The sequence below is a fragment of the Peromyscus leucopus genome, chromosome 1, assembly GCF_004664715.2.
Source record: "Peromyscus leucopus breed LL Stock chromosome 1, UCI_PerLeu_2.1, whole genome shotgun sequence".
NCBI classification, from domain to species: domain Eukaryota; kingdom Metazoa; phylum Chordata; class Mammalia; order Rodentia; family Cricetidae; genus Peromyscus; species Peromyscus leucopus.
The window spans coordinates 156,486,542-156,510,795 of NC_051063.1; the positions used below are offsets into that span (position 1 = coordinate 156,486,542).

The 24,254-nt window shown below is 44.8% G+C and overlaps 1 protein-coding gene across 3 annotated transcripts in view; it reads left to right on the plus strand.

The window, feature by feature from the left end:
* Gas2 (growth arrest specific 2) overlaps window positions 1–22,615 on the plus strand; it is a 118,556-nt gene extending 95,941 nt beyond the window's left edge. For all 3 annotated transcript variants that reach the window (XM_037199216.1, XM_037199219.1, XM_028880177.2), the window contains exon 8: window positions 21,340–22,615. In XM_037199216.1, coding sequence (XP_037055111.1) covers window positions 21,340–21,558 — 219 coding nt within the window. In that variant the 3' untranslated portion in view covers window positions 21,559–22,615. The remainder of the gene's footprint in view (window positions 1–21,339) is intronic.
* Window positions 22,616–24,254: the final 1,639 nt, after the last annotated feature.

A 24,254-nucleotide genomic window follows, 5' to 3' on the forward strand; every position in this document is an offset into this window, starting at 1 on the left:
GAGTGAGGGTTACCCCTCCAGGCCCTGGCTCTGAGCTAGGTACCTCCATCCAGCACACCCTGCTGTTTCCACGTGAAGTGCCTTGGGGAAATCATTCTTCTTTCTGCAGTGGGTCTCCTCTGTCTGCCCATGTACCCATCTACCAATGTCATCAACATTACTTGTATTGCTGTTGTTGTTATTTCAACCTGTCTCTCCTCCAGCAAGCCCCAGTTTCTCTGGGTTGAGGCTTCATTAGAGGAGCCTCTGCTCCAGGGTTCCTCATAGTGGACACCTCACCCTTTCTTGAAGACGTTCATGATGCTGCAATGCATGACGGTGTGCATTGTTTTCCAGTGCTGCAGAACTTAAGGTTCAGTCTTCATTGCACTTGATGAATGTTCTGTTCTATTTCAGTGTCTCCTCACTGCACCCCGGCTTTTGCACCACACCAATTCATAATCATATATTAAATGAGTTGTGCTAAAATAAAGCAATATGTACTTGATGCAATAGAGAACTTTAGAAAGTTCTGGAACTGTGAAGATAAAGATGTGGCAAGATCATGTCAATGACTAGGGCCAGGATTGGCAGATATAAATGAATGAAGTACTATTGACTTAGAGAAGATAAAATGTATTTCTTTATCATGCAGTTTCTGATTGTGACACTGTTCTCCAGAGAATCCAGGAACTCAGTTTCTTCCCTTCACCACTCTATAGAGCTGGTGGGTCTTAGACACATGTGGTCCAGAGTAGCAGTGTCTAGGAGGAAAGATGAAGAGCACATGTGGACCCCAAAAGAAGGTTCTGGAAATGTCACTTTTCTGATTCCATCTAATTCACTGTAACTAAAGCCTGTGGCCATATCTAGCTGACGTCATGGGAAAAGTTTAAAAGTAAAAAGTAGGTTTTGATCTGCATCTGGAGAAAGAAAAATGATGCCAGGAGTTGCCTGATCATTACCAGAAGTCCAGGAAGGACACCACAGTGACTAGGTACCTGTAATGACTATGTGGCTGGCCACCAAACACTACCTCAACCCTGGAGTTAAGGTGTTGACTCTATGATTCGTGACAGAAATGAAAAGGATGAGAGTCAATAATAGTCAAACAAATTTCTTTTGAATGTTATTTTAAAGGTTTTATTTTTAGTTTTGTGTATGTATGTGTGTATGTGTTTGTGCATGTGAGTGCAGTGCCCTCAGAAGCTAGAAGGAGGCAGCTTACCTGGAGTTGGAGGTACAGGCAGTTGTGAGCCGCTGACTGTGGGTAATGGGAACCAAAGATGGCTCCTCTGGAAGAGCAGGAAGAGCAGTGCATGTTCTTAACCCATGAACCATCTCTCTAGCCCCTTGAGTGCCCTCTATTTCTTTATTTTTGTCTTGTTTTGCTACTTTGGGGAAGTACATGTAGGAGAGATACCAGTCAAGGATGGTTTTAATAAGGATTGGTATGTATTTATGGTAAAATGTATTCTCTTTTAAGCAACTTAATTGTAACTTGGACTCAAGGCTAAATCCAGTCAACTATCTGTGTCTATAATTTTTAAATAGGATATTAATGAAATAGTAAGTATGATTGAGAAATAATAAAAGAATTCTCACAAAAAAATTACTGTTACTTAATATCTAATGGTTTTTAAGGCACTGCAGACTAGAGTATGTGATTTTACAGTGTGTCCTGCAGCCTAGACAGATTGACATATGGGAGCCTGAGACATGAACAATCAGCCTAGAGACAGATGATCTGTAAGTGGCAGGGCCAAGACTGAACCATGTTCACGTGGTATTAACTCTCTGTTCTTTCTTTGGACCTGAGGGACCTGTCAGAGCCTGAGAGGGGAGTGTAGAGGAGTGGAGGGGAAAAATGACGCCTCTCCTCTGTCCCTTTCTTAGGAAGCAGGCAGTTCAGGAGGGAACCTGTCTGTGGGATTTACATGCATAGCTAGTTCTCAGGCAGGCTATAAAGGGAGTCTTGCTTAATAACTGCACAAGACAGAAGGGCAGGGTGACAGAGCATGTTGCCTTTGATAAGTAAGGGAAACCCTGCACTAAGCACCCTGTGGTCTACCCTGGGGTGTCACCAAGCAACCAGGTGCAGCTTGCTCTGAACTCTGAGCTGTTCACATAGGCAGAGGGTCTCCGCGAAGGCTCTTCAGAACTAGCCCTGGTAGAGAGCAAGATTAAATGACATGGAAGGGCACGATGGCCCCTGTCACAGAATGTTTCCTGGCACAGGTCCTTGTGCGGCTGTTACAGCTAGGCACATGGGTGCAGCTGCCGCTTGGCCTGACCTAGAATTTCTTATTCAAGCTTTAATTAAAATCTCTAGCAAGAGCTGTCTATCATTTCTATTTTGTAATTTTTCTCTGTCAGAGAATAAAAGCATGGTGTTCAGCCCTTCTTGTGTGGCTGTGTTGCCTTTGTTTCTGTAGGAGGGCTCCGGCGATCCTTCGATAACTTTTAGGTTTGTACTGGGAATCTCAAAAGAAAGAAAATCATAATTGGTGGGCAGACTCGGAGCAGAAGAAAAGGGAATTATAAGCATCAAGGTTTATTTTGAACTCATCGTAATACATTATCGGTCAAGTCAAAAACAAAATATCAGCAGGAAATCATTTTTATAATCGTCTCCCACTGAAGTTGCATAATTCTTGGTCTTGAGCTTGGAGAAAGAGGGACCCTAGGTTAGAAATTACAGCGCATTTGTATTTCACCAATGATAAGGATGCTTTGGCTAAAAAAAAAAAAAATTGGGTCAGATTAAAACAATAGGGTCAGATTAAAACAATAATTGATTCCTAATGCAAGTCAGTTGGTATTCTGCATGGTGTGTACATTGTGCACATTTTTGATTGATTAAGGACTATGTTACTTCTTAAGAAGTGCACTTGGCTGAGAAATTCTTTCACCATGATAATGGAGAATAACACAAATTTTTTACTAAAATGTAATGTGGACTTGGCATTGTTTTGTCAACCTGAGTAAGTTCTGAAACTTCTGTGAGCGGGATTCATGATATCTAGGACATATTGTTGTGAAAATCAGAGGAGATGCTAGGCTGTAACTTTACTCAGGAGACTCTTATAAAGGACAGTGAGCATCATCATCACCATCGCCATTGTAGCCATCATCATCACCATCATCATCCCTTCATAATTATCACCATCATTATCACCTTCACCATCACTATCACCACCATAACTTCTATTACCCTCATCATCATCATCACCATCACTGTCTTCATGTTCATTATCACCATCCCCATCATAATAATTGCCATCACCATCATCACTATCTTTTTAATTTCTTCAAACCTCCATGTTGAAAAAGTAGAAGGATCCTTTAGTTCCTAATCAATCGATAACCACTGTTAATGCTCAATAAAGTTAAGACCCAGCTGGTCTGGGTTTACAGTCTCTATTAAAAAGCCAACTTGGGAATATTATCCTGTAAGGTTACATTCAACCTTATATATACAGTTACAGTCAACTTCAAGGGGTTGGTATTGAATTGAAGGTATCTAAGGTACTTTCACACTCGGAGAGTTTACATTTTTGATGTTCAATCTCTTCAGCTCAGCCATACACAGTGGTGTGTGGCAGACTACTGATCTTCTGTAACCTAAATTTTCTTATTTATAGAATAGATACAAAATAGCATTCTTTCAGATTATTTGGCATAAAGAGCCAAGCATGTCATAGAAATTGCTCATGCTGCATCATCTAAACTTTAGATTCATTTGGTCCTTCTTCACAGTCAAAGCTTGCTAAGTTTCTCACATGCTAGTAGCCCCAACTGTGTATGCTCATTTTCTGGAGCATTTCTTCAGTCCTAATCTCGGAGTAACATTCCATCTAAAATGTTCTCAAGTTGTTTAGAACTTCCGGGTGTCTTCTGCCTTCTACTCCCGTTTAAGACCTTTAACCATTTCACCTGACTTCCTAAACTCGCTGTTGCCTCTGACTGCTAGGACTGGGGTCATAGTTTAGACTTATTTGCTGACTACTCTATCTTCTAGGGTGACTAAGAGGTTGCTGTAAGCCTGATATAACAAATTCCGTGTCACACTGTGAGAACACCCTCATGGAGAGAGGAAAACAGGAAAGTAAGAATAGAAGAGCTCTATCATACTCTAAACCAGTGGTTCTCAGCCTTTGGGTTGTGATCCCTTTGGGGTGGATCAAATAAATGACCCTTTCACAGGGGTCACCTAAGACCACCTGCTTATCAACAATTTACATTACAATTCATAACAGTAGCAAAATTACAGTTATGAGGTAGCAATGAAAATAATCTTATGGTTGAGGGTCACCACACCAGGAGGAACTGACTGTATTAAAGGGTTGCAGCATTAAGAAGGTTGAGAACCACTGCTCTAAATGCTATATCTCCATTGAATGAACACCAAAAATGCCTTGTCTGATGTGAGCTGGGGGTGCTTTCTCATCCAAGTACAGCCTGTGTTGGTGATTACATCAACGCCAAGGGAGAAGAAAATCAATCAGAAAAACAAAACCAACAAAAACCTCCACTCAGCTCACAAAGTGCATCTCTAGTCTGCATAGGAAATGAAGGTCAAGTGCACACGGCCTGTGGTGTTCTGCCACCCCCTCATTTTCCTCATCCTGGATGAGGGAGTCTGTTCTCTGACTCACTCTGACGCATGACCCCATTGGCAAATGCTTTTCCTCTCTCCTGATACATCTTACTCGACTGGAGCAGAGATAAAGAGGGAGTGCCAGAGGGCACTGAACCACAGATGTATAATCTTCAGGAATGAGCTAGGCCAGCATATAGCAATGGACTTGTTGATTTTAGGACTTTGTTGGTATGTTGGGGGTCAGGAATGCCTAGGCACCTCCACACCTATGCCTTGGCAGATTGTATGAGTTACAAGGTTCTTTGCTACAGAGGCCTCCACCCTGGCTTTGTGATTGCTTTTGCAGAGCTTGGGTGTTTGGCTCAGATTTCTGCTACCTAAAGTACTGGACAAAGGGCCATCTTCCACCTGACGGGTGTTCAGAAAGCCTTCCAGTTCCCCTCTTCGGGGAATAAGAGTCTGTAGGAAGGTGACCAGCCAAGAACTTGTGAAGGGTTGATTTACTGTTATGGGGGAGATATCATACAATGGGAACTGATTTTTATGGTAATACAGAGAATGTTGTGTGTGCTGACCTTAATTGAGTCTTAACAGAGAGGATTACAGTCATACAAGTCAGACTTCCCTGAGACTTTCGGGAGTTAGTTTTCCATGGAGAGATTTAGTTAAAATTAAAGCAGGCCAAACCACAACCCCAGAAACTTACAGTCTTGTCTTCCCAAAGATAGATCCTGCTGGTGAGAGCTCTACCCCAGCAGTTTAAAACACCCATCATTTCCTCTTAGTCCCATTCCAGCAATCACCATGCTTGCTGATTTGAGTTTCTGAAAGCACATCTGCATCCTACTGGTTGAGTTAAAAATTACACAAAGGAACTTCAAGTTAACACTATAAAGGTTATTTTTAAGCACGAGCCTTAGAAACACCTATGGATAGTCTAAGAGTTCCTTGAAGTGGGTTTTCAGGATTAAGCAATCAGATTAGTCCTGTGTCCCGTCACTTCATAAGTTACCCAAGCCCTTGTCTGCTGATTCGCAGACAGACACCACTTACTCATGATGCAAGAAGTAATCACCTGTCTGGTATGCAGAAGGGTTGGCATTTGGTAAGAGTAATATAGGTAAAGTTAGCATTAATAACTCACATGTAAAGATATGTCTAAGACACTGTGCCTCTTAGGGCTGAGAATGGACCCCAGGCCTTCATGCATGATGGATAGTTCTGTGGGACTGAGCCACATCCCCAGCTACTCGGACGGAACATTGAACTGTAGCCATGAATTCCAGTGCTGTAGTTAATGTGAGCTTGATCAAGTTGCACCATAACTCTGACCCTTAGCTACTAAACCACAAATGAAACAGTGAGCACCTTCCCTTGATGTTGACCAAAGTGTCGGGTGGGATAAAGTACTCCGTACTAAGCAACCCATACTGCAGTTACGGTACTGCATTCGCTGTAATCATAGAGTTAATTATGTGTTATGTGTACAGTTTACATACATGTGCACATATATCGTTAAACTACATATTTTGTATTTATTTATAGATACATACATTTGCTTTCACACAAAGAAATATTCAGGAGTGAAAACTAGATTCACTCTGAAAGCATAATAGCTTAAGCGTTTGAGCTCAGTAAAAACAAACAAGTGATGCACTGGTAAGAGGCGTTGAGGGATGGCTGTTGACTTCTTTTGAGTAGACAGAATCTCAACAAAGCAGCACTAATTCTTTTTCTTTGCGCATGGACAAACCCGCATACTTATGTGTTGCTGCCCCCTACTGCTTAGACTCAGTAACTACAGTTCTGCTGTGACCACTCTTAGAAAGCTTATGGGTACCTGTTTGTCTCCCTCCCTTCCTCTTTCCTCCCTCCCCCTCCTCTTCCCTTCCCTTCCCTTCCCTCCCCTCTCCTCCCCTCCTTTCCTCTCCTTCCTTCCTTTAATTTAATTTCATCATTGAGAATCTCCTACATGAGTACAATGCATTTTGATCATAATCAACCTTCCCCCTCCCCCTTCAGCCTCAGCAGGGCCACCCCCTCCCCTTACTTCTAAAATGCAAAGTGTCTCTTATTAGGTCTGGGGATGTGGCTCATTGGTAGAGCTCTCACCTAGCAGATGTGAGGCCCTGGATTTTACTGTAGATGCAAACCACAAAACACCACACAACCCAGCAAAACCAAAGCCAGAAAGCCAGTTATTAGATACATACTCATCACACTAGGCCTGTTTCTCTGAATCCTCACTACACCAGGACTTTCCTTGCTTTTTTTTTTTTTTTTTTTTTGAAGCAGCCATTACTTTGGTGGATGTGTCTGTGAGAGTGTATTGACTCGCTTTTCCTTTTAGAATATGCAACAATGAATCTGCAGCTGGTTCAATCAGGGGATTTATTGGCTTCTTGCAGGTTATGAGACTCATTCTGTAAGGAGTCCAAGTGTCTCTCAGGTGAAACAGCACGCATCTCCTTACAGCTAGAAAGAAGGCCTCCTTCCAACAAGGCCCGCCTGCTCTACCTCAGAAAGGATTGTGCCATTACATCTTTTCTGTTTCCATCTTGTTGAAATGTTATTTTTTGAGTATTGCATGATAATTATCTCAAAGAGTATGAGTGACCCTCAAAGAGAAATGAGGAAGCATGAGAAACAAAATGATGGTTGAGGTTGGGAAGATTAAGGTGTAGATTGTGCGTGCTTTTCAGGAAAAGTTTCCACACAAGTGGAATCCTCCATATGAAGCACTCACTCATTTGCTGCCAAACTGGGAGTTGAATCTCTATTGACGTACAGATGGTTCCTGTTGGACAAGTACATATCTTGCCCCTCCCCACTGGGAGAGTCAAACGTTTGCAGACATCGCTACATGCCAGGCTGGGGCTATAGCTCATTGTTGGAGTGTTTGTTCAGCACTCATCAAGCCCTGGTTTCATCCCTAACACTGTAGAAACTGGGCATGGTGGTGCACAGCTATAACCACAGAGATTGGGATAGAGGCAGGAGGATCAGGAGTTGAAGTTTTCTTTGACTACATAGCAAATTTGAGGACACTCTGGGCTGTAAGAGAGAGAGGGGCAGGGAAAGAGAGAGAGAAAGACAGAGAGAGATTAATTGATTGATTTCTAACTGCCCCCCTTGGCTGAGAACTAGAATAGAAAATCTCTCTGTGATAAGTATATATGAAGAGTAATTCTATATTTCAATTAGTTTAAGGTTTGTAGTAACTGGGGACACATCTTGTATGATCCAGTGACTTGCTAGAAAATTCCATCAGTCTACTCAATTATTCAAGGATTCATGTATGTGGTGGAGTTGGAATCAAATGATAGCAGGTGATGAGTTTAGGTCTGCAGGGTTCCACCCAGTCTCTGGGCGCCTTTGATGACAAGGTCTCTTTCATTTTCTTAGCCATCATCACCATGCACACTGCTGTGCCGTCATCAGGGAACCTAACACATCATGTTAGAGTTATATTCCAGTCACATGCCTGTGATCACTTCCCACTGCCTGGTTGTCACACACACACACACACACACACACACACACACACACACACACATACACACACACACACACACACACAAAGCTTGCTAGAAAAAGATTCCTCTTGCACAGGCTGCTTGGTGGTCACTGCAGTTTTTAGTTTCCATTGGACACACTTCATGTAATTGCATGAAACAGAATTTTTTTTTTTTTGCTGTGAGTTAAATGTCATAACACTGTAATGTCCAGAGATCAGTTGTGGCTACCATGGTTCCTTGATATAGTGACCTATTAGAGACAAAGGACCTATCTGCGTTCTGTTCTGCTGTCCTTAGTATAATGTTAGCTTCTTCATATTCCTAGTATATTATTTTTCATATTCTTAGTATAATATTAGCTTCACATATTATGAAGGCTGCTGCAAGCTGGAGCTGGAGTCACCACATCTGAGTTTCAGAATGGAAAAAAGGAGTAGAGATGGCCAGGACTTCCTTCTAGCCATCTCCATATGGCTTGTGGGTGAGGAGTGCCACATGGTTACCCAGCTGCGAAGAAACCTGAGAAGCTGAGTCTTTCACTTCCCCTCCTTTAGAATGGAAACCAAAGGAGAGGATGTTAAGATCAGGTGTGAGTCTGTGACCCTAAAATGCATTTCAAAGACTCAAAATGAGTCTCCATCTCTCGGCTCCTGGACTTGCCACCCATGGTCTTACTCATGTGTCCACTTGCTGAGGTCTGTTTACATAATGGACTGTTAGAATCAATAAAGATGAGGATGGAGTCACTGTCTTCTCTGTGATAGGCCCAGGAGTTAACACACTATTTGTTAGGCAACAGTTGCTTAGTAAATACTGTTTGAAGAGTGAATAAAGAGTGAGACACCTAACGTTGGGCATTAGATAGGTAGACATATGTGGTCTTGTACTAATAAGTACTTCTTTTGTGGTCTCCACTTTCCTTTAGGAGATACGAGGAAAATAAATAAATACAGCATAAATAGGTTTCAAATCATTCTCTATGTCCTTGGAAGTATTATATTCTCTTCAGGGGGGAATGACAGTGACCAGGGAATCATGTCGTTTGTCTGATGCTGCGTTAGACTGTCACACGGAGGGAAGAAAGTGAGAAGTCGTGATGAGATGCTTTCCTAAAGTAGAGACAGTGGTGGAAGGTTTTCCAGGGAAGGGCAGTTCTACCTCACAGTACAGCAGAGGAGGAGGAGGAGGAGGAGGAGGAAATAGCTGAGGCTTGGGTTGGAAGATAGGAATGGCCCTCAGAGGGCTTCCTGCTGTGCCGTCCCCTCCCAGGAACTGCGTAAGCCACCTATCCACTCACTGACCCTTGTGGGCTGTCACAGGGACAACTTAAAATTAGAAGCATTTGGCTACAAATCCCGACCTTGAAATACCACCAGCACCCACTTCTGGTTTATGGAATCCTAGGATTTGGAAGTTTGTTCTTGGAGATGCATAATTAGGAGTCTGAGTAAAGAATGAAGGGATTTTGTGGAATGTCTCAACTTATGTACCTGAACAAGGCTCTTGCACAGGTTGGGAAGAAGACAGAGAAGTCAAGAAGCACCTCAGGCTGGGCTGTTATCAAGCCCTGTGGACTTCAGTCCTCCGCCACAGGTTTCTACGTTCCTGCTGTCATAGCTCAGGTTGGATCCTTGGTGTCCCCTTTTCAACTGATCTGCCTTCCTTTAGGGAGCTTCTACACACAAGACCTTTCACCCTCACAGACTAATCTGAATATGTTCCCAGTGCCCTCCTGTGCAAAGGTTTATCGGAGCAAGCCTGGCACATGTATGCAGGAGATGGCTAAAATTATGTTATAATAAAAAGAAATTTAAAATATGGTCCATACAGAGAGACCTACTTTTGCTGTATAGTATCAAAGGAAATTGGAAATAAAACAGCTATACAAATGGACTTCAGAAGGGAAATAAAAATAGCATCCGGAGCAGAGGTAATAACAAAACTATAATGCTGAAGAAACTCAGGCAGAAATAACAACTGCCAGAGATCAGATAGATTCCAGATGAAAAGGGACAAGAGGTGGATCAGTTAAAATTAACCTCCTTTCCAAAGGCCTCGTGGGGCATGGGAGAGATGTGGAAGAAAGGGTGGTGAGGTTGACCTTTGAGAATGAATAGATGAAGAAGACACTGAGAGACTACACCGTGGGTTTTTTGTTAGTTAGTTAGTTAGTTAGTTAGTTAGTTAGTTTGCTTGTTTGTTTTTCTTCTATATAGGGTTTCTCTGTGTAGCTTTGGAGCCCATCCTGGAACTTGCTCTGTAGACCAGGCTGGCCTAGAACTCAGAGGCTGCCTGCATCTACCTCCCGAGTGCTGGGATTAAAGGCGTGTGACAACGCCGCCCGGCCACAGTGGGGATTTCTGTGGAACTGTGTGAGGGGGGAGAGGTGGAGAAAGGAAGCATCCTCTGCATTGACACCAGAAAAGTGAAGAAGCGTGGTAGCTGCTAGTGTCACAGGATGAAGGCGCTTCCTATGGGTGTCCATTGAAGGTGCATCTCAGCCACCAGATCTCATGGCTGAGGTCTTGTGGACCAACAGCTATGATGTTAATCGTAAAAGAACCAGTGGCCCAAGGATGCAACAGTCATGCCCATTAAAGAAATTTCTATTAATAGTAGCATGCCCAAAAGAAGAAAGGAGGGGATCTTAGGTATGGAAATTATTAAAGTGACTTTAACATAATTATAAAACATTTGCTTTAATTTTGTTGTATGAGCCGGCTAAATACTAAGACATCATGACTCAAAGTTATATAAATAAACTTAAAGACACTAAATTAAAGAGAAGAATGCATCTGAGACAATAAGAGGGAGGCCGGAGAGATGGCTCAGTGGCTAAGAGCATTTACTGCTCTTGCAGAGGGTCTGGGCTCAGTTCCCAGCACCCATGCTGGGTGGCTCACAACCGCCTGCCACTCCAGCTCCAGGAGTCAGGTGAATTAATTTGGCCTCTGCAGGCACCTGTGTTCATATGCATGTACCCGTACACAGGTACATAATTAAAAATAATAAATGTAAAGAGATAATAGGAGAACGTATCCAAGTGAATTGGTCCCAATGCTGTCTTCACCCAAGGCTTCTGCTACAGACAGGGGTGTGGTTTCCTGCAGTAACGATGGGAGAGTTCTGTTAGCAAGCCAGGATGAGTCTCTGTAAGAGGCTGTTAAGCGAACAGACACATTGCTGAGGCCAGCTGAATGGGAAGGAAAGCTTAATGGCTAACATGCTCAGTCACGTGGAGACATGAGTGTTCCCCCTGATCATTATTACAGTGAACAGGACACCGGAAAGCTCATGCACTCACTGAAGAAGACAGAGTCCTGCAGGGCACTTCTCACTGACTAGTTCCTGAGTTTTTGCAAACAGGAACGTACTTTTTGTTGTATGGAGTAGGTTGTTGGGGAGAAAAAGGAAGTGGATGAGGAAACCATGCCTTAAGATTTGTAACATGGGGGCTGGAAAGAGGGCTGTGCTGTTGAAAGCTAGTGCTGCTTCTGCAGAAGACCCAAGTTTGGGTCCCAGCACCACCCTCTGGCAGATAACAATTGCTTCTAACTCTAATTGCAAGGGATCTAACACCCTTTCTCTGGCATCTGAGGGTGTCTGTACTCAGATATTCATGCACACACTAACACATTCATATATGCACATGATTAAATATGAAAAGAAATATTTTTAAAGAGTTATAAGATGGACATTTAATTTTTTATTATTGTGTGTATGTGGGTGTCTTGTCTGCATATATGTACATGTTTACTGTAGAGAATTTGAATGTATGTGGAGCATTTCTGTAAGGGCACACGTGTGTTACATGACTACATTGCCCGTGTGAAAGACTTAAGAAGTTTATGGGCAAAAGTGTAGACAGGGAATACAGAAATGAAAAATTGTGGACTTACAAAATAGAAGACCTAGCGGAAAGTGCACACTTCTAAATAACAATATTGACTAGAACTTCTAAAGGTGAAGATAAATTCAAGAGCAAAAATGTCAGGGTGCCAGTTCCGAGAGCCTGTGTGTGAAAAGTGAGCACTGGGTTTCTGGGCATTCCCTCCTAAGGGCCCGAGTTATATGCAGCATTATAAACAGGACTGTGCCTTTCTCCCTGTGGGAGACTGAGAGACCATGTGGAACAGAAGTCTCATTTATACGCTAACATGTGACCAGCCTTGTGAGAGCAGACGGGGATGAATTCTCAGTTCTCTATACTTCAGATGCAAGAAGACCGAACAATGTGGAGAGGCCTCCAATCTCTACCTACTCCTCTGGAGAATGAATGGTGAGATAAGACTATTCAATAGACTTTTGATTCAGAGCCAATAAAACTCTGTAGAGGAGACAATGATTCGGACTGTGTAGAAGATGAAAATAAAGGATTTTTGTTATGCATCTGTCATCTAGGGTTGGACACCCTGTGGTCAATCATTTTAGGCATTTGACCAGTTGCCAAGTTGTGGATTTCTGTGATGGTCTCCACCTGCTGCAAAAAGAAGTTTCTTTGAGGAGGTGTGAGAGACACACTTCTCTCTGGGTATAAGGACAAGTATTTAGAATGCAGTTGGGAACTATACTAGTTTAGGAAGGTGGCAGAATGGCAAGAGTAGGTTCTTCTCACCAGCCACAGGTAGTTGGCCAAGCTTACGGTGCCAGGCATGGTTTCCCTCCTATCGAGTGGGCCTTACATCCAATTAGACAGCTGCTGGTTGCCCCTAAGAAATGAATGCCATCCTTGGGCATATCTTGCTCTTCTGGCCATGGTTATGGCTCATAGGCTTTCCAGCTGGTTAGAAAAATATAAAAAATAAAAGTACTTTTGAAAGACCATATATATGAAGGAATTGTTTACCTATTCATTGCTTAATGAGAATGGTTTATAAATTTCTTCTAATCTCATGGACTATCTAGTCATTAAGACTTTGGAAGAATTTGCCAAAAAATATTCTAGGCTGAAAATGATTTAGAGATGGAGGTAAACAGAAAAGAAAACTTTGACCCTGAGAAAGCGTGTTTGGTACCTAATCGGGTTAAAGAAAACATGGTGATACAGTAGGGAGAAATAGGAATCCTGGTCTTGGAATGAAGGTTGGTGGAAGAGAGGCCCTGGAGGTATAATGTAAGATGCATCTTCCAGAAAATGGGAGGGTAAAGCACTGGATCAGCCATGCCAAGGACTTATCCAAGGGTGCTGAGATGGTCTCTGTGCTGATGGGAAAATTCAAATGATAAGAATATTAAAAATAATCTTAAAATAAGCAGTATCAGAAAGGATTTTGTAACCACAAATTCCAACTGACCTGTTAATAAATAAATTTGTGGTTAGGTGGTCAGATTGCTCCATGATCCCAAACTCAAGTGTGTTAAGGAGGGGTCCAGCAGCGTCAGTAGTTCATGGTGATTTCAGGAGAAGTTGCATCCTAACTGTCACTGCCAAGCTGAGAATATACTCAGGAAGAAGGGGGTGACTGTGGTAGCTGAGGGAAGGTAGGAAAACTTGGCCCGAGGCGAGCACAGCCGTGGAGCTGGAGTCTTCCCTCCAACCCGCAATGTGAAAAACTTCCTCACGTCCTAAGCAGTGAAGACCCACATCATCACTGTCTGGGTTGGCAGTGAGCATCTGACTGTATTTGCTCTCTGGATCCCCAGGCCATCTTCCATCCTGTGTCCTGCCTTCCCCCACTCACCCAATCTCAAGTTGGAGTAACTCTGGTTCCATTTCTGCAGATGTCGCCCTTCTCTTTCCTGCTTGGCAGAGCACATTCAGTCTGTGGGAACAAACAGCCCTTACACAGAGTGCCAGGCCATTATCTTTTCAGCCACTCTTCCGTCCTCATCTGATGGACGTAGCAGGCCATTCTAAAACCTAAGTAGTTCCAGGAATATTTGTCTAGCTTCTTTTGGAAAGTCTCCTCTGTGGGCTTGTAGCACCACCTGTCTCATCCTCTTTAAGTTAAACTCTTTATGCAGTTCTGAGGGTGGACTCCAGGGCCTGTGCACACTGAGCAAGCACCCTACCACTGCCCACATCTGTAGCTTTACCTCTGGCTTCTGTGTTCTGAAAATGTGTCCATTTTCTAATTTGAAATTTTATCATCCCAAAGTCTGTCTCTCCCTCTCCCTCACCCTCTCCCTCTCCCTCTCCCTCACCCTCTACCTCTCCCTCTACCTCTCCCTCACCCTCTCTCCTTGTGGTTTTATAGCATTTTATTCTTTGCCTTTCTTTTGGATGGGTCATTGAAGGAAGGGACACTTTCAAACATTTTGTCAAAGCAAAGAATTAGATGCTTTTAGAAATACTCAGTTTTCCATTTTAGTAACTGAAACCACTGACAAGTCCATCGTGTTTTCAGAGTATCTGTGTTACAGACTCTGCTGTTCCCATTCGAGAACCAGCAGGTGCCAACTGTACACCATTCTTGAGCAGCAACGTTGCCCAGCACTGAATTTTGGCTCTTCCCTGGCTCACGCTGGGTTTAGAAGACATTATGGAATTGGGGTTGTATCAGCAAAATCTGGTGTTATCCAGGGAATATTTTGTTTTGGGGTGTGTGTGTGTGTGTGTGTGTGTGTGTGTGTGTGTGTGTGTGTCTGTGTATGTTGCTGCTGGAGCCTGGCTCCAGTCCTTGAATAGACTTTTATCTTTGCAGCAGTTGAATTCCTGTCTACTCTGGAATAAACTGGCTACAAACCATTCCTCTAGACAACCCTTCCCCTCCCACCAGTGATATTCCCACCTCTCTGCTTTCACTATGCTGACTGTCCTATAAAATATGTATTATGACATTGTCTTCTCTGTAGCTGTAATTAGATTGCAGCTAAGCCCTCGTAATTGCATCTGGGCCAGAGCTGGGAAGAAGGACACCTTACATAGGGAGGCAGCAGGAAGTGACAGGAGCTGGTGCTCAGTGCTCCCACACAGTCTCCAGCCGCTGTGCCTGGGACATTCTCCCAACAATCACTTATGTCTTCTGTGAGCTGCTGGTCTCATACTTGCTGGCAGAAAGAAGTTTCTGGAGCCATGTGTCTCTAAATGAGCCTCAGAAATTTACATTTCTTCTCAGAAGGAGATAATAATAATAACAACAACAGACCAGATATATTTCCTTTCAAGCCTCAGTAGAATCTCTGACACAAGCCCTATTCCTATTGGGGGACTAGCTCTCACTGTCAGGGACACTGCAGTAGTTCAGCCTTCAAATAAAGGCATGGGGGCCTATATTACCCCGATGTATAATTCTACAGAAGAGGCTGGGCCACACCACTGGTCATCAGAAGCCAAGTGTGCTGTGAGTCCTAAGTCATGCCTGAGGCTCCAGGTCCCTCCAGATAGAGGTAGCAGTAATACCAGCCTGCCAAGGTGGAGCCCTTGTGATAACGGAATGGAACAAGTCGGTATCTTGATAAGGTGTGATTCTGTAGTTGCCAGAACAAAGCACTCAGCTTCCCGCAGTCATTAAGTACCCGCCATGTTCCAGGCATGGTGTCTTCACGTTTACACATCAAGATCTCTGTCTCAGTGACTCTAGGAGGAAATATCTCTTGCTCAGAAGGAAAACTGAGGCACAAGAGAATGCGTGCAGTTGTCAAGGTCACGGTTACTGGTGGTTACAGTTGGCACTCCTGGTAGAGAGGGAGCATATAATAGCTCCTTCTCATGTTCCTGTTACTCACCTCTCTGAAGTTTCTGACAGAAAGGGTGGGGTGCGTCAAAGGCACCCTGGGGAGGTGATGGAGGTGATTTCAGGAGCCTCTTTATCTGGGCTGTGATGAGCTGTTTTATGAAAACGTAAGATGAAAGCCTCAGCTCTCACAAGGAGGGTGTCAAATACCACGTGTTGTCACCGGAGCCTCAGTTTACCTGGCAGACTTCTAACCTTATCACTTATTTTGAAAATCCTGGTGTCAAGCCATCTGCCGAGCATCTGCCATCTTGTCCCTAAATGTGTCGGGGAACTGAGGCAGACAGCTGAATCCCCAGTTGTCCAATTGGAACATATGCCATTTCAGAGTGATATGAAACTATGAGAGAGTCTGCAGTCCTGTAAATCAACGTGATATCTTTCTCTGGAGAACAGATGACTGCCTTTTAAAAACAATATTTGTGTTCATGTTAGGATGCCTTGTGGAAACACACAGTGAACAGGGTTGACTAGGTGTTAGGACGCATATGATATCTTGGATTCTAAATTGGGTGACTCAGCTCCTGTAGGCAGTCAGTTAGCTGCCTCCCATGCCAGTGGAGCTCAGTTAACAGACCGTGTTGAAATTGAGCATCGGAATCCATTAAGAAGAGAAAGGCTTTCAGTGAGAGCCACAGAGGTGCTGGGTAGCCAGGCTAAACGGCACTTGCCCACTTAAGCGTCATGGAGGGCATGTGTATGGAAACTTTGTTGAACAATTTATTGCTACTGTTTGTCATTTAAAAAAAAATGTGTTAGAGGTAAGGAGGATTCATGAAGGATCATCCCAAAACACAGTGACGTCATGTTCTCTGCACCCGTCATGATGCTTCCTTCCCACCCTCTCCGCCTTCTCTTCCTTCCATCCACAGCCATCTTGAGTGGTCCATCCCATTCCTTCCTCCCTGTTCAGCCCCTCGATGTCTCACTTTCAGACTCCGGATTTGTCTTTCCCTCAACGAAGTGCTTTCTTCGTTGGGTGACATGGATTACTGTTCACGCCCAGACTTTGTAAAAGAAGGACACAGATCTTTTCACCGTCCCCTTTCCATCATCCCATGACTAATCCAGGTATATTTCAAACAGGCAGAGTGATCCTGGGATGGAGCAGTATTGAACGCCAACCTTGTTAATTCACTGGATAAGCATTGTTCACTCAATATGCATTTAAAATGCATTTGATCGGCACTGTGTTCCTAACACTGTGAAGAGTCCCAAGGGCTTCACTGAGTCCTTCGATGAGATTTGTTGGATGGCCTAAGGAATGGACTTTTTCTCTTTGAAAGTGTGGAGAACTTGGCGTGTATGTAGAAAGGTGTGTGAGGTTTTGGATATCTCAGACTAATACAGAAAATGTGGAGTTTCAGCACCAGCTGTGCTGTGGTGACCTGAAGCAGTGAGGAAGGATGAGAGAACTGGCAGCTGGCGCCTCAGGTGACCCACGTGCCAGGTGCAGCGGGCCAAGGGGAGGAAGGCGGCATCAGGATGGGCAGAAGGTTGATAAAGGTCTGCAAGGCTCTGCCACCCTGCAGAGGCTAACTCTGCCTGGACCGATGCTGCCACTCCATCCCTGCCCGGCAGCACACCTGCTGCGTTCAGGAGGGGGAGCGGCAGCCTCCGGGGCAGCGGAGCAGACAGTGGAGAACAGAACCACTCTCCGAGGTTCCAGGGAAGCAGTGGAGCGGAGAGATGCTCCTGTTGGAAAGACTCCCGTGCCTCTGGGCCAGCGTGTGGGCAGCGTGTGCATTAGTGAGAGCAAGGACAGGAGCGTCCTGAGGAACGGCTCTGAGCACTCGACCTGTACCACTGCTGATCGTGATGTTGCTAGGCGCCGACAGGAGCAGAGCTGGAGCAAAGCAGATTTGGCAGTTGACCCCAAGAGGAGAAGCATTTCATAGGGATTTGGGGCTGGGACAGACATGGTCACTCATGCAGACCTCTGCCAGAGGTATCACTAAACGAATGTATCAAATATGGGCATGAAGCCTTTAATGTTAAATTTTGCTCATTGAAAACTGTTTCCCACTTGGTATTCTTCATTTTTTTCTGAGGCCATTTTGTTTGTTATGTGACACAGCCTGGTCACCTTGACCAGTTGCACACAGCCCGGTCACCTTGACCAGTTGCACACAGCCTGGTCACCTTGAAGCACACGTGTGTTACTAGTAAACCCTGATACTTCTCTAGATGTTTCATGTGATTGATTTTGTCACTTAGTGAAACATGTCATTATCTATGATCTACATAAATATAGGCTTTCCCTTTGAAAGGAAAAGTGAGTTGGTTTGTTTCTATTTCTAAGCACTAATGAGTGTCTCTGAGAAGAGAAGAGCCTTTTTGGTTGAAACTCTTGGTACCTACACATAATGTGATTCCTGCCTGCCTGCCTGCCTGCCTGCTCTCCAGTCTGGGTAATCAGAGAGGGAGAAGCCTCGTTTCTAGCCTGGGCCCTTTGGAAGGGCAGAGACATGTGCACACCTGGCTGTGAGTGTGTTTCATCCTGTCACTAACCTTGAGACGCTTGTTTCAGAATAATTAGAGCCATAGCCACACAGTTCTCTGAAGTTAAACTTGGTCTATTGGGTGTCCCTATAGATTATTTTAAGGGGGCTCAGTTAATCTGCTCAAAGGCTTATTGCTATTTCTGATATCGACGACGATGCTTGTGATGGGCTAATATCTTTCAGTGGCTAGTGACTAGGGGGCATGTAAACCAGTCTGGACTGCAGAAACAGTGAGTGTGGTTAAGAGAGGGCCCTCTGCTCCCGCCGCCGCTGCCCACTCCTTCATAGCCTTGCACAGGTTGCTTGCTTTCTAAAAGCCTGGCTTTCCCATCTCTGAAACGGGAGGCATTCTGCCGACAGCATCATTATTTAAGCAAAGTGAGTAAAGCCCATGAGAGAAAGCATCATGTGAGTATGCTATTGGCAGTCTGTACGAGTGTGTAAATGTGATCCCCACCCCGAGAGCCCAGGTGTTACAGAGGGAACTTGTGTGCTAACTGCCCTTCTGACACACCAGCACACAGCAAAGAAAAACACCACAGGAGGGCTTGCTCTAGCCTGAGATGTTACAGTCACGTCCTTGGTCTGTTGAACTGGCCCCCGCGAGGCAGAGCACTGTGGAGGGCGGGGGGTGTGGCCATGGCTGCTGGACTCATGGGGGACAGAACGCAGAGAGGAAATAGGGAAGGGGCCCCTAGTGGCCCACCTCTTCTACAAGGCCCAACTCCTGTATTTGATCACCTCTCAATAAAGCCGTCATGTGACGAATCCATCAAAGGACTAGGCCGAAGCTCCCAGGACGAACACGTTCAGAGTAATTGGGCTTATAGTAGATTAATTTGCTTTTCGGTTGAAACATAGGGGTTTTGTTCATGGAGAGGCAGTGGCACAAGACTCGCTTTTGAAAATGAGCAGATACTTAAAGGGGGCGTGGAATCTAAATATCTGTAATCAGTTATCCATCACTGTGACCTTAATATCTTAATCCCATACCTGAAACTCCAGGATTGCCCACAGACTTCTTAGCACATTCTGGTAAGGTCTAAATGTAAGAATACCTCCCGTAAGACAGTCCTGAGCCTCTTATCTCACAGACTTTGGGATATATATATAATGGTGGGGATTGTCATAGAAACCTAATAGTGTTGTGGGGAAACCCTCTAACTCCCGGGTGTGGTGAAACTGAGGCTTGAGAAAAGATAATGCACTCAAGGCCTCCTCCCCCTGCTTCAGTGTGAATCAGGATTCTCTGAAGTGTGAAGTGTTCTAGGTAAAAATGTGTGTTCAGAGCTCTAATGAAACTTCCACAAAGAAGCTTCCAGAGCTGCTGCTGTTTGCTTGTGAATTAATTCCTTTTGTTGTTGTTACTTGTGATAAAGCTAGGGTCAGTGGCAGAAGACACACACACACACACACACACACACACACACACACACACACACACCGTTTCAAGTCGAAAGAGAAGCATTTCACAATTCCGAGAAATGAAAACAAAAGCAGCTGAAAGCTACTGACCCCTGTGTGAACAATGCCCTAATTCTTGTGGTGACAAGTGTACCTCAATTTCTGATGTAGATCCATACAAATATTTAATAGGCCGCTTCTAAAAGGGAGAAATCTTTTTATAATTTTGTGGTAAGCAAGTTTAAATAGAGGCATGTGTGATGGCATCTGTTCACTATTTTTTTTTAATGGCTTAGGAGCAGGAGATTGCCCTCAGAATGCAATAAAAAACAAAGGTGGAGATCAGTAAGGAATGTAGGGTCAGATTTCAACATGAGAAAATATGGACCCCACCCCAATCCTCATAATCATTCATCAACAACGCTTTTAGACCCTGGAAAAACCTAACTGACTGCTTCAATTGTGGTGTCATTAACACACTTTCCTCTGCTGAAGGCACTCTTCCCCGACCACACCAGAAGAGTGAACCTAGACAAGTTGCAAGGTATTTCCTGGTAACTCTCAGCTGTGGGCTGTGGCAGCAATATTATGCTCAGATCCCCATTTACAGAGGCCGCAGAAGAGGACAGTTTCTTTCCCTTCCCGTGTTCCTCATGCTCAGTAGCTCATCTTCCATGTTTCCACTTTGCAAGCTTCTGCAGATTTGTTATAAAAGCTCCAGAGTATGTTTGCGTGATGCAAGTACTCCGGGCTGAAAGGACTTTTCACTTTTTCCCAGAGTTAGAAACTCTCTTGGGTCTGGGGATGGAGCTGAGTTTGTTGAGGTGGGTAGCGTGCAAGATGCCCCGGGTTCAGGCCCCAGCACCATGTCCCCAGATGTGATGGCACCTTCTTTCTGTGAGTGTAGCACTGCAGAGGTAGAGGCTGGAGCTCTGCATGGCTCCCGGCCTGGAGGTCAGTTTCTGCTGTGCTTATTATTGTGTGGTTGTTGTTTGGGATTTTTAAGGGTTTTTTTTCGTGTGTGTGTGTGTGTGTGTGTGTGTGTGTGTGTGTGTGTGTGTGTGTACTTACTTTTGTTTTGGCTTAGTTGATTTAATAGGTGTATTCTGAAGTAATTGGGAAGACTAGTGTCAATGGAAAATGAATATATCACTCCTTGGAAGGCTCAATGGCTTGAACATATCTTATTTTTTTCTGAGTACGTTTTCATTTGTATTTTGCAGCAAATGTGTGTGGCTGTTAACATCATCTATTAACGTTAACTCACTACCAGAGACTTCCCTGGTCTCTTAGGTTCTGGTTGAGAGGAGAATGACCCAGTGGGAAGGACGGAACACGGATGTGAGTGGAGGCAGTGAGGGGCGTTAGTAGTGGTCCACTGTGTATCACAGAGAAGCTTTCATATACATCTAGTCAGAAATATACATGGGTGCTCTGTGACACATGAAAGTTAGGTTCCAGATGTTTTTCCAAGATTCATCTGCACACAGGTTTCTTTAACAAGCCTTGTCCCAAGCAGACCCTGTGCGCAACATGAATAAACAAGGGTCGTGGAAGTAAGGCAAGCCACGCTACTTTTACTAGACCTGGGGTTGCTGTGAGGTCTGGTGCGAACGCTCAAAAACCTGACTTACTTTACCGGTCTCTCCTTCCAGATGCTGCACAACAAGCATGTGATGGTCCGCGTGGGAGGAGGCTGGGAGACCTTCGCAGGCTATCTGCTCAAGCATGACCCCTGCCGCATGCTGCAGATCTCCCGTGTGGACGGCAAAACATCCCCTGTCCAGAGCAAATCCCCAACCCTGAAGGACATGAATCCAGATAACTACCTGGTGGTCTCTGCCAGCTACAAGGCTAAGAAGGAGATTAAATGAAACTGGTCCCTGAAAGGGCACCCATACAATGGCCTGTGTCCATTCTACAGTGTAGCCAATGTAGTTCACATGCTCTGAGAGCCACACACATCATCAGGCAGGAAAAGTCTCAAAAGGTAGCACTATTTATTTTTAATGCATCTGTAGAACTTCGCCTAAGGGAACAAAATTCTAAACTCAGAACAAAATCAGACAAATTGTAAGCAAATCATTATTTCTCAATATGTAAACATAGTATTTAGAACAAACCGTATTAGGAACTCCGTTCTAGTTACAGCCATTGGAGGTGAACATGCCTAGGAGACTGTATTTTGCATGTATGGATAGGTCAACAGAAAGTGCCTGCTGTATGTCTATGAGCTAAAGCACCCCAGACACTTTTATAATGGGATTTTATAGCTATTTTTTACAAGATGACAATGTGATAATGTGCTACTAAAGTTGTCCAGCAGCACTATACAGTACAGAGAGTCTTCACAGCCATAATACTTAACTGGAAGGGCCACTTCAGAGATGTTTACATTCACTTGCAAGATTGCCTTAAAGTTCATCTCTGATCCCTGACCAAACCAACCTCTGGGGTGCTTTGGATGTTGCCTGTGCAGCCCCTTAGGAATAGCAGGTACCTTTCACACACCGACACACACACACACACACACACACACACACACACACACACACACACACACAGGAGCTATGTTTAGGATCACTTAGTGAAATTCACATGTATAAGCTGGCATACATTCACATGTTGATGTGCAGACCGCACAGTCAAATGTTCATCAGCTTTGTGATTTTGTTTATTTCAAGCATTTTCTTATTAAAATATATCTTAGTTAGTCCTATTCTACTATGCTGTCTCATGAAGTAAATCCACTGTAGTGAATGATGTTACAGACTTGTATACCCAGGACAGGGCTGTTTTGTACCAATAAACAGCAAGATATTGTCCACACTGATTTAAGAATTAAAAATGAAAAATTAAAAAAAAAACACACATTATCTGTCTCTGTATCAGTGCTTCAACCTAAAATAAAGTTAATCTTCAAACTCCTAATTTCCTAGCAAATAAGAAGAGTGTCAGGTTGTGGCTGTGTAGAATATCTTTACATGGGAAAGGGGAATGGAGGTGGTGTTTATTCTCAGTAGCAAAGAGTGTGGACTAGACCATGGGAAGGACCTTAAGTGTCTGTGGTAGTTTGAATGTAACTGGCTCCTGTAAACCCAAAGGGAATGGCGCTGAGGAGGTGTGGCCTTGTAGAGTAGGTGTGGGGTTTTTCTGGAGGAAGTGTGTCACTGTGGAGGCTGACTTTGAGGTCTCATATATGCTCAAGATACCACCCAGTGTCTCAGACCACTTCCTGTTGCAAGCAAGGCATAGTATGCCCAGCTACCTCTCCAGCACCATGTCTGCCAGCATGCTGCCATGTCCCACCATGATGATAATGGACTGAACCTCTGAACTCTAAGCAAGCTATTCCACTTAAATGTTCTCCTTCATAAGAGTTGCCATGCATGGACTGGGGAGAGTTGTCCCCCACCCCCACCTGCCCCCGCCACCCATCAATGTGTGGGGCAGACGGGAGAGCTGGCCCTGTGGTCCTAAGAGTTGGAAAGCTGTTCCTGACTCCCACCAGCTGCACCACTCAGGAGAGCTGCCCCTGCACCTTGCCAGGACAGCACAATTAGAGCCAGCCCTGTGAGCCCAGGTGTGGGTGAGCCAGCCCTGAAGCCAGCAAGGGAGAGCCGTCACCATCACCCATCTCTCCAGTGGTGGCATGGGTGGGTGGGGGAGAGTTGCCCCTATCAGTGCCTGAGGCAGGTGTGAGAACTGGTCCTGAGGTCACAAGAGCAGGAGAGTTGTCCCTGCCCTCCACCGGCTGCGACATTTGGGAGAGCAGACCCTGCACCTCACCTGGGTAACACAATAGAGCTGACCCTGTTGGCAGAGGAGAGGGGGAGCCAGCCCCAAAGTTATAAGCATGAGAAAGCTGTCTCCACTACTCTTCTGTCATATGGTGATGTGGGGCTGGGGGTAAGAGATGTTCCTCTTTACCCCTCACCTCTTACCACCAGCAACAGATGGGAAAGCCGACCCTCCCCCTTAACCGCTATAGCACTCAGGAAACGGGCTCTGCCACTCACCTGGGCAGCACAGCAGAGCTGCCTGGATGTTGGAGGTGAAGATAACCCAGCCCCACTGTCATGAGCAAAGGAGAGCTGTCCCCATTACTCATCTGACATGTGGTAGCATGGGCAGAGGAGACATGCCCTCCCCCCCCTCCTGCCCATCAACACCTGAGACAGGTGGAGGAGCTGGCCCTGGGGTTTTAAGAGTGGGAGAGCTATCCCTACCCCTCATCAGCTGCAACACACTCCGGGGAGTGGTCCCTGGACCAACACAACAGAGCTGGCCCTAATGGTGTAGGTGTGGGAGAGCCAATCCTGAAAGCGTGAAAAAGGAGAACCGGCCCCACCCCTCACTCATTGCTGCATGAGGTGGATTAGCCTGGGCAAACGCTGGAGAGCCCACCTGGTGGGGAGGACAGGGGAGAACTGGTGGGCTGACCAACCCTGCAGCTGCCCAGGCTCAGACCCAGAGTTATGAGTTAGCCCACCTCAACATCCACCCCATCTATGACCTGCTGCAGCATGTGAAGGGGCCTGACCTGCAGACCCTAAGCTGCAGGATTTTC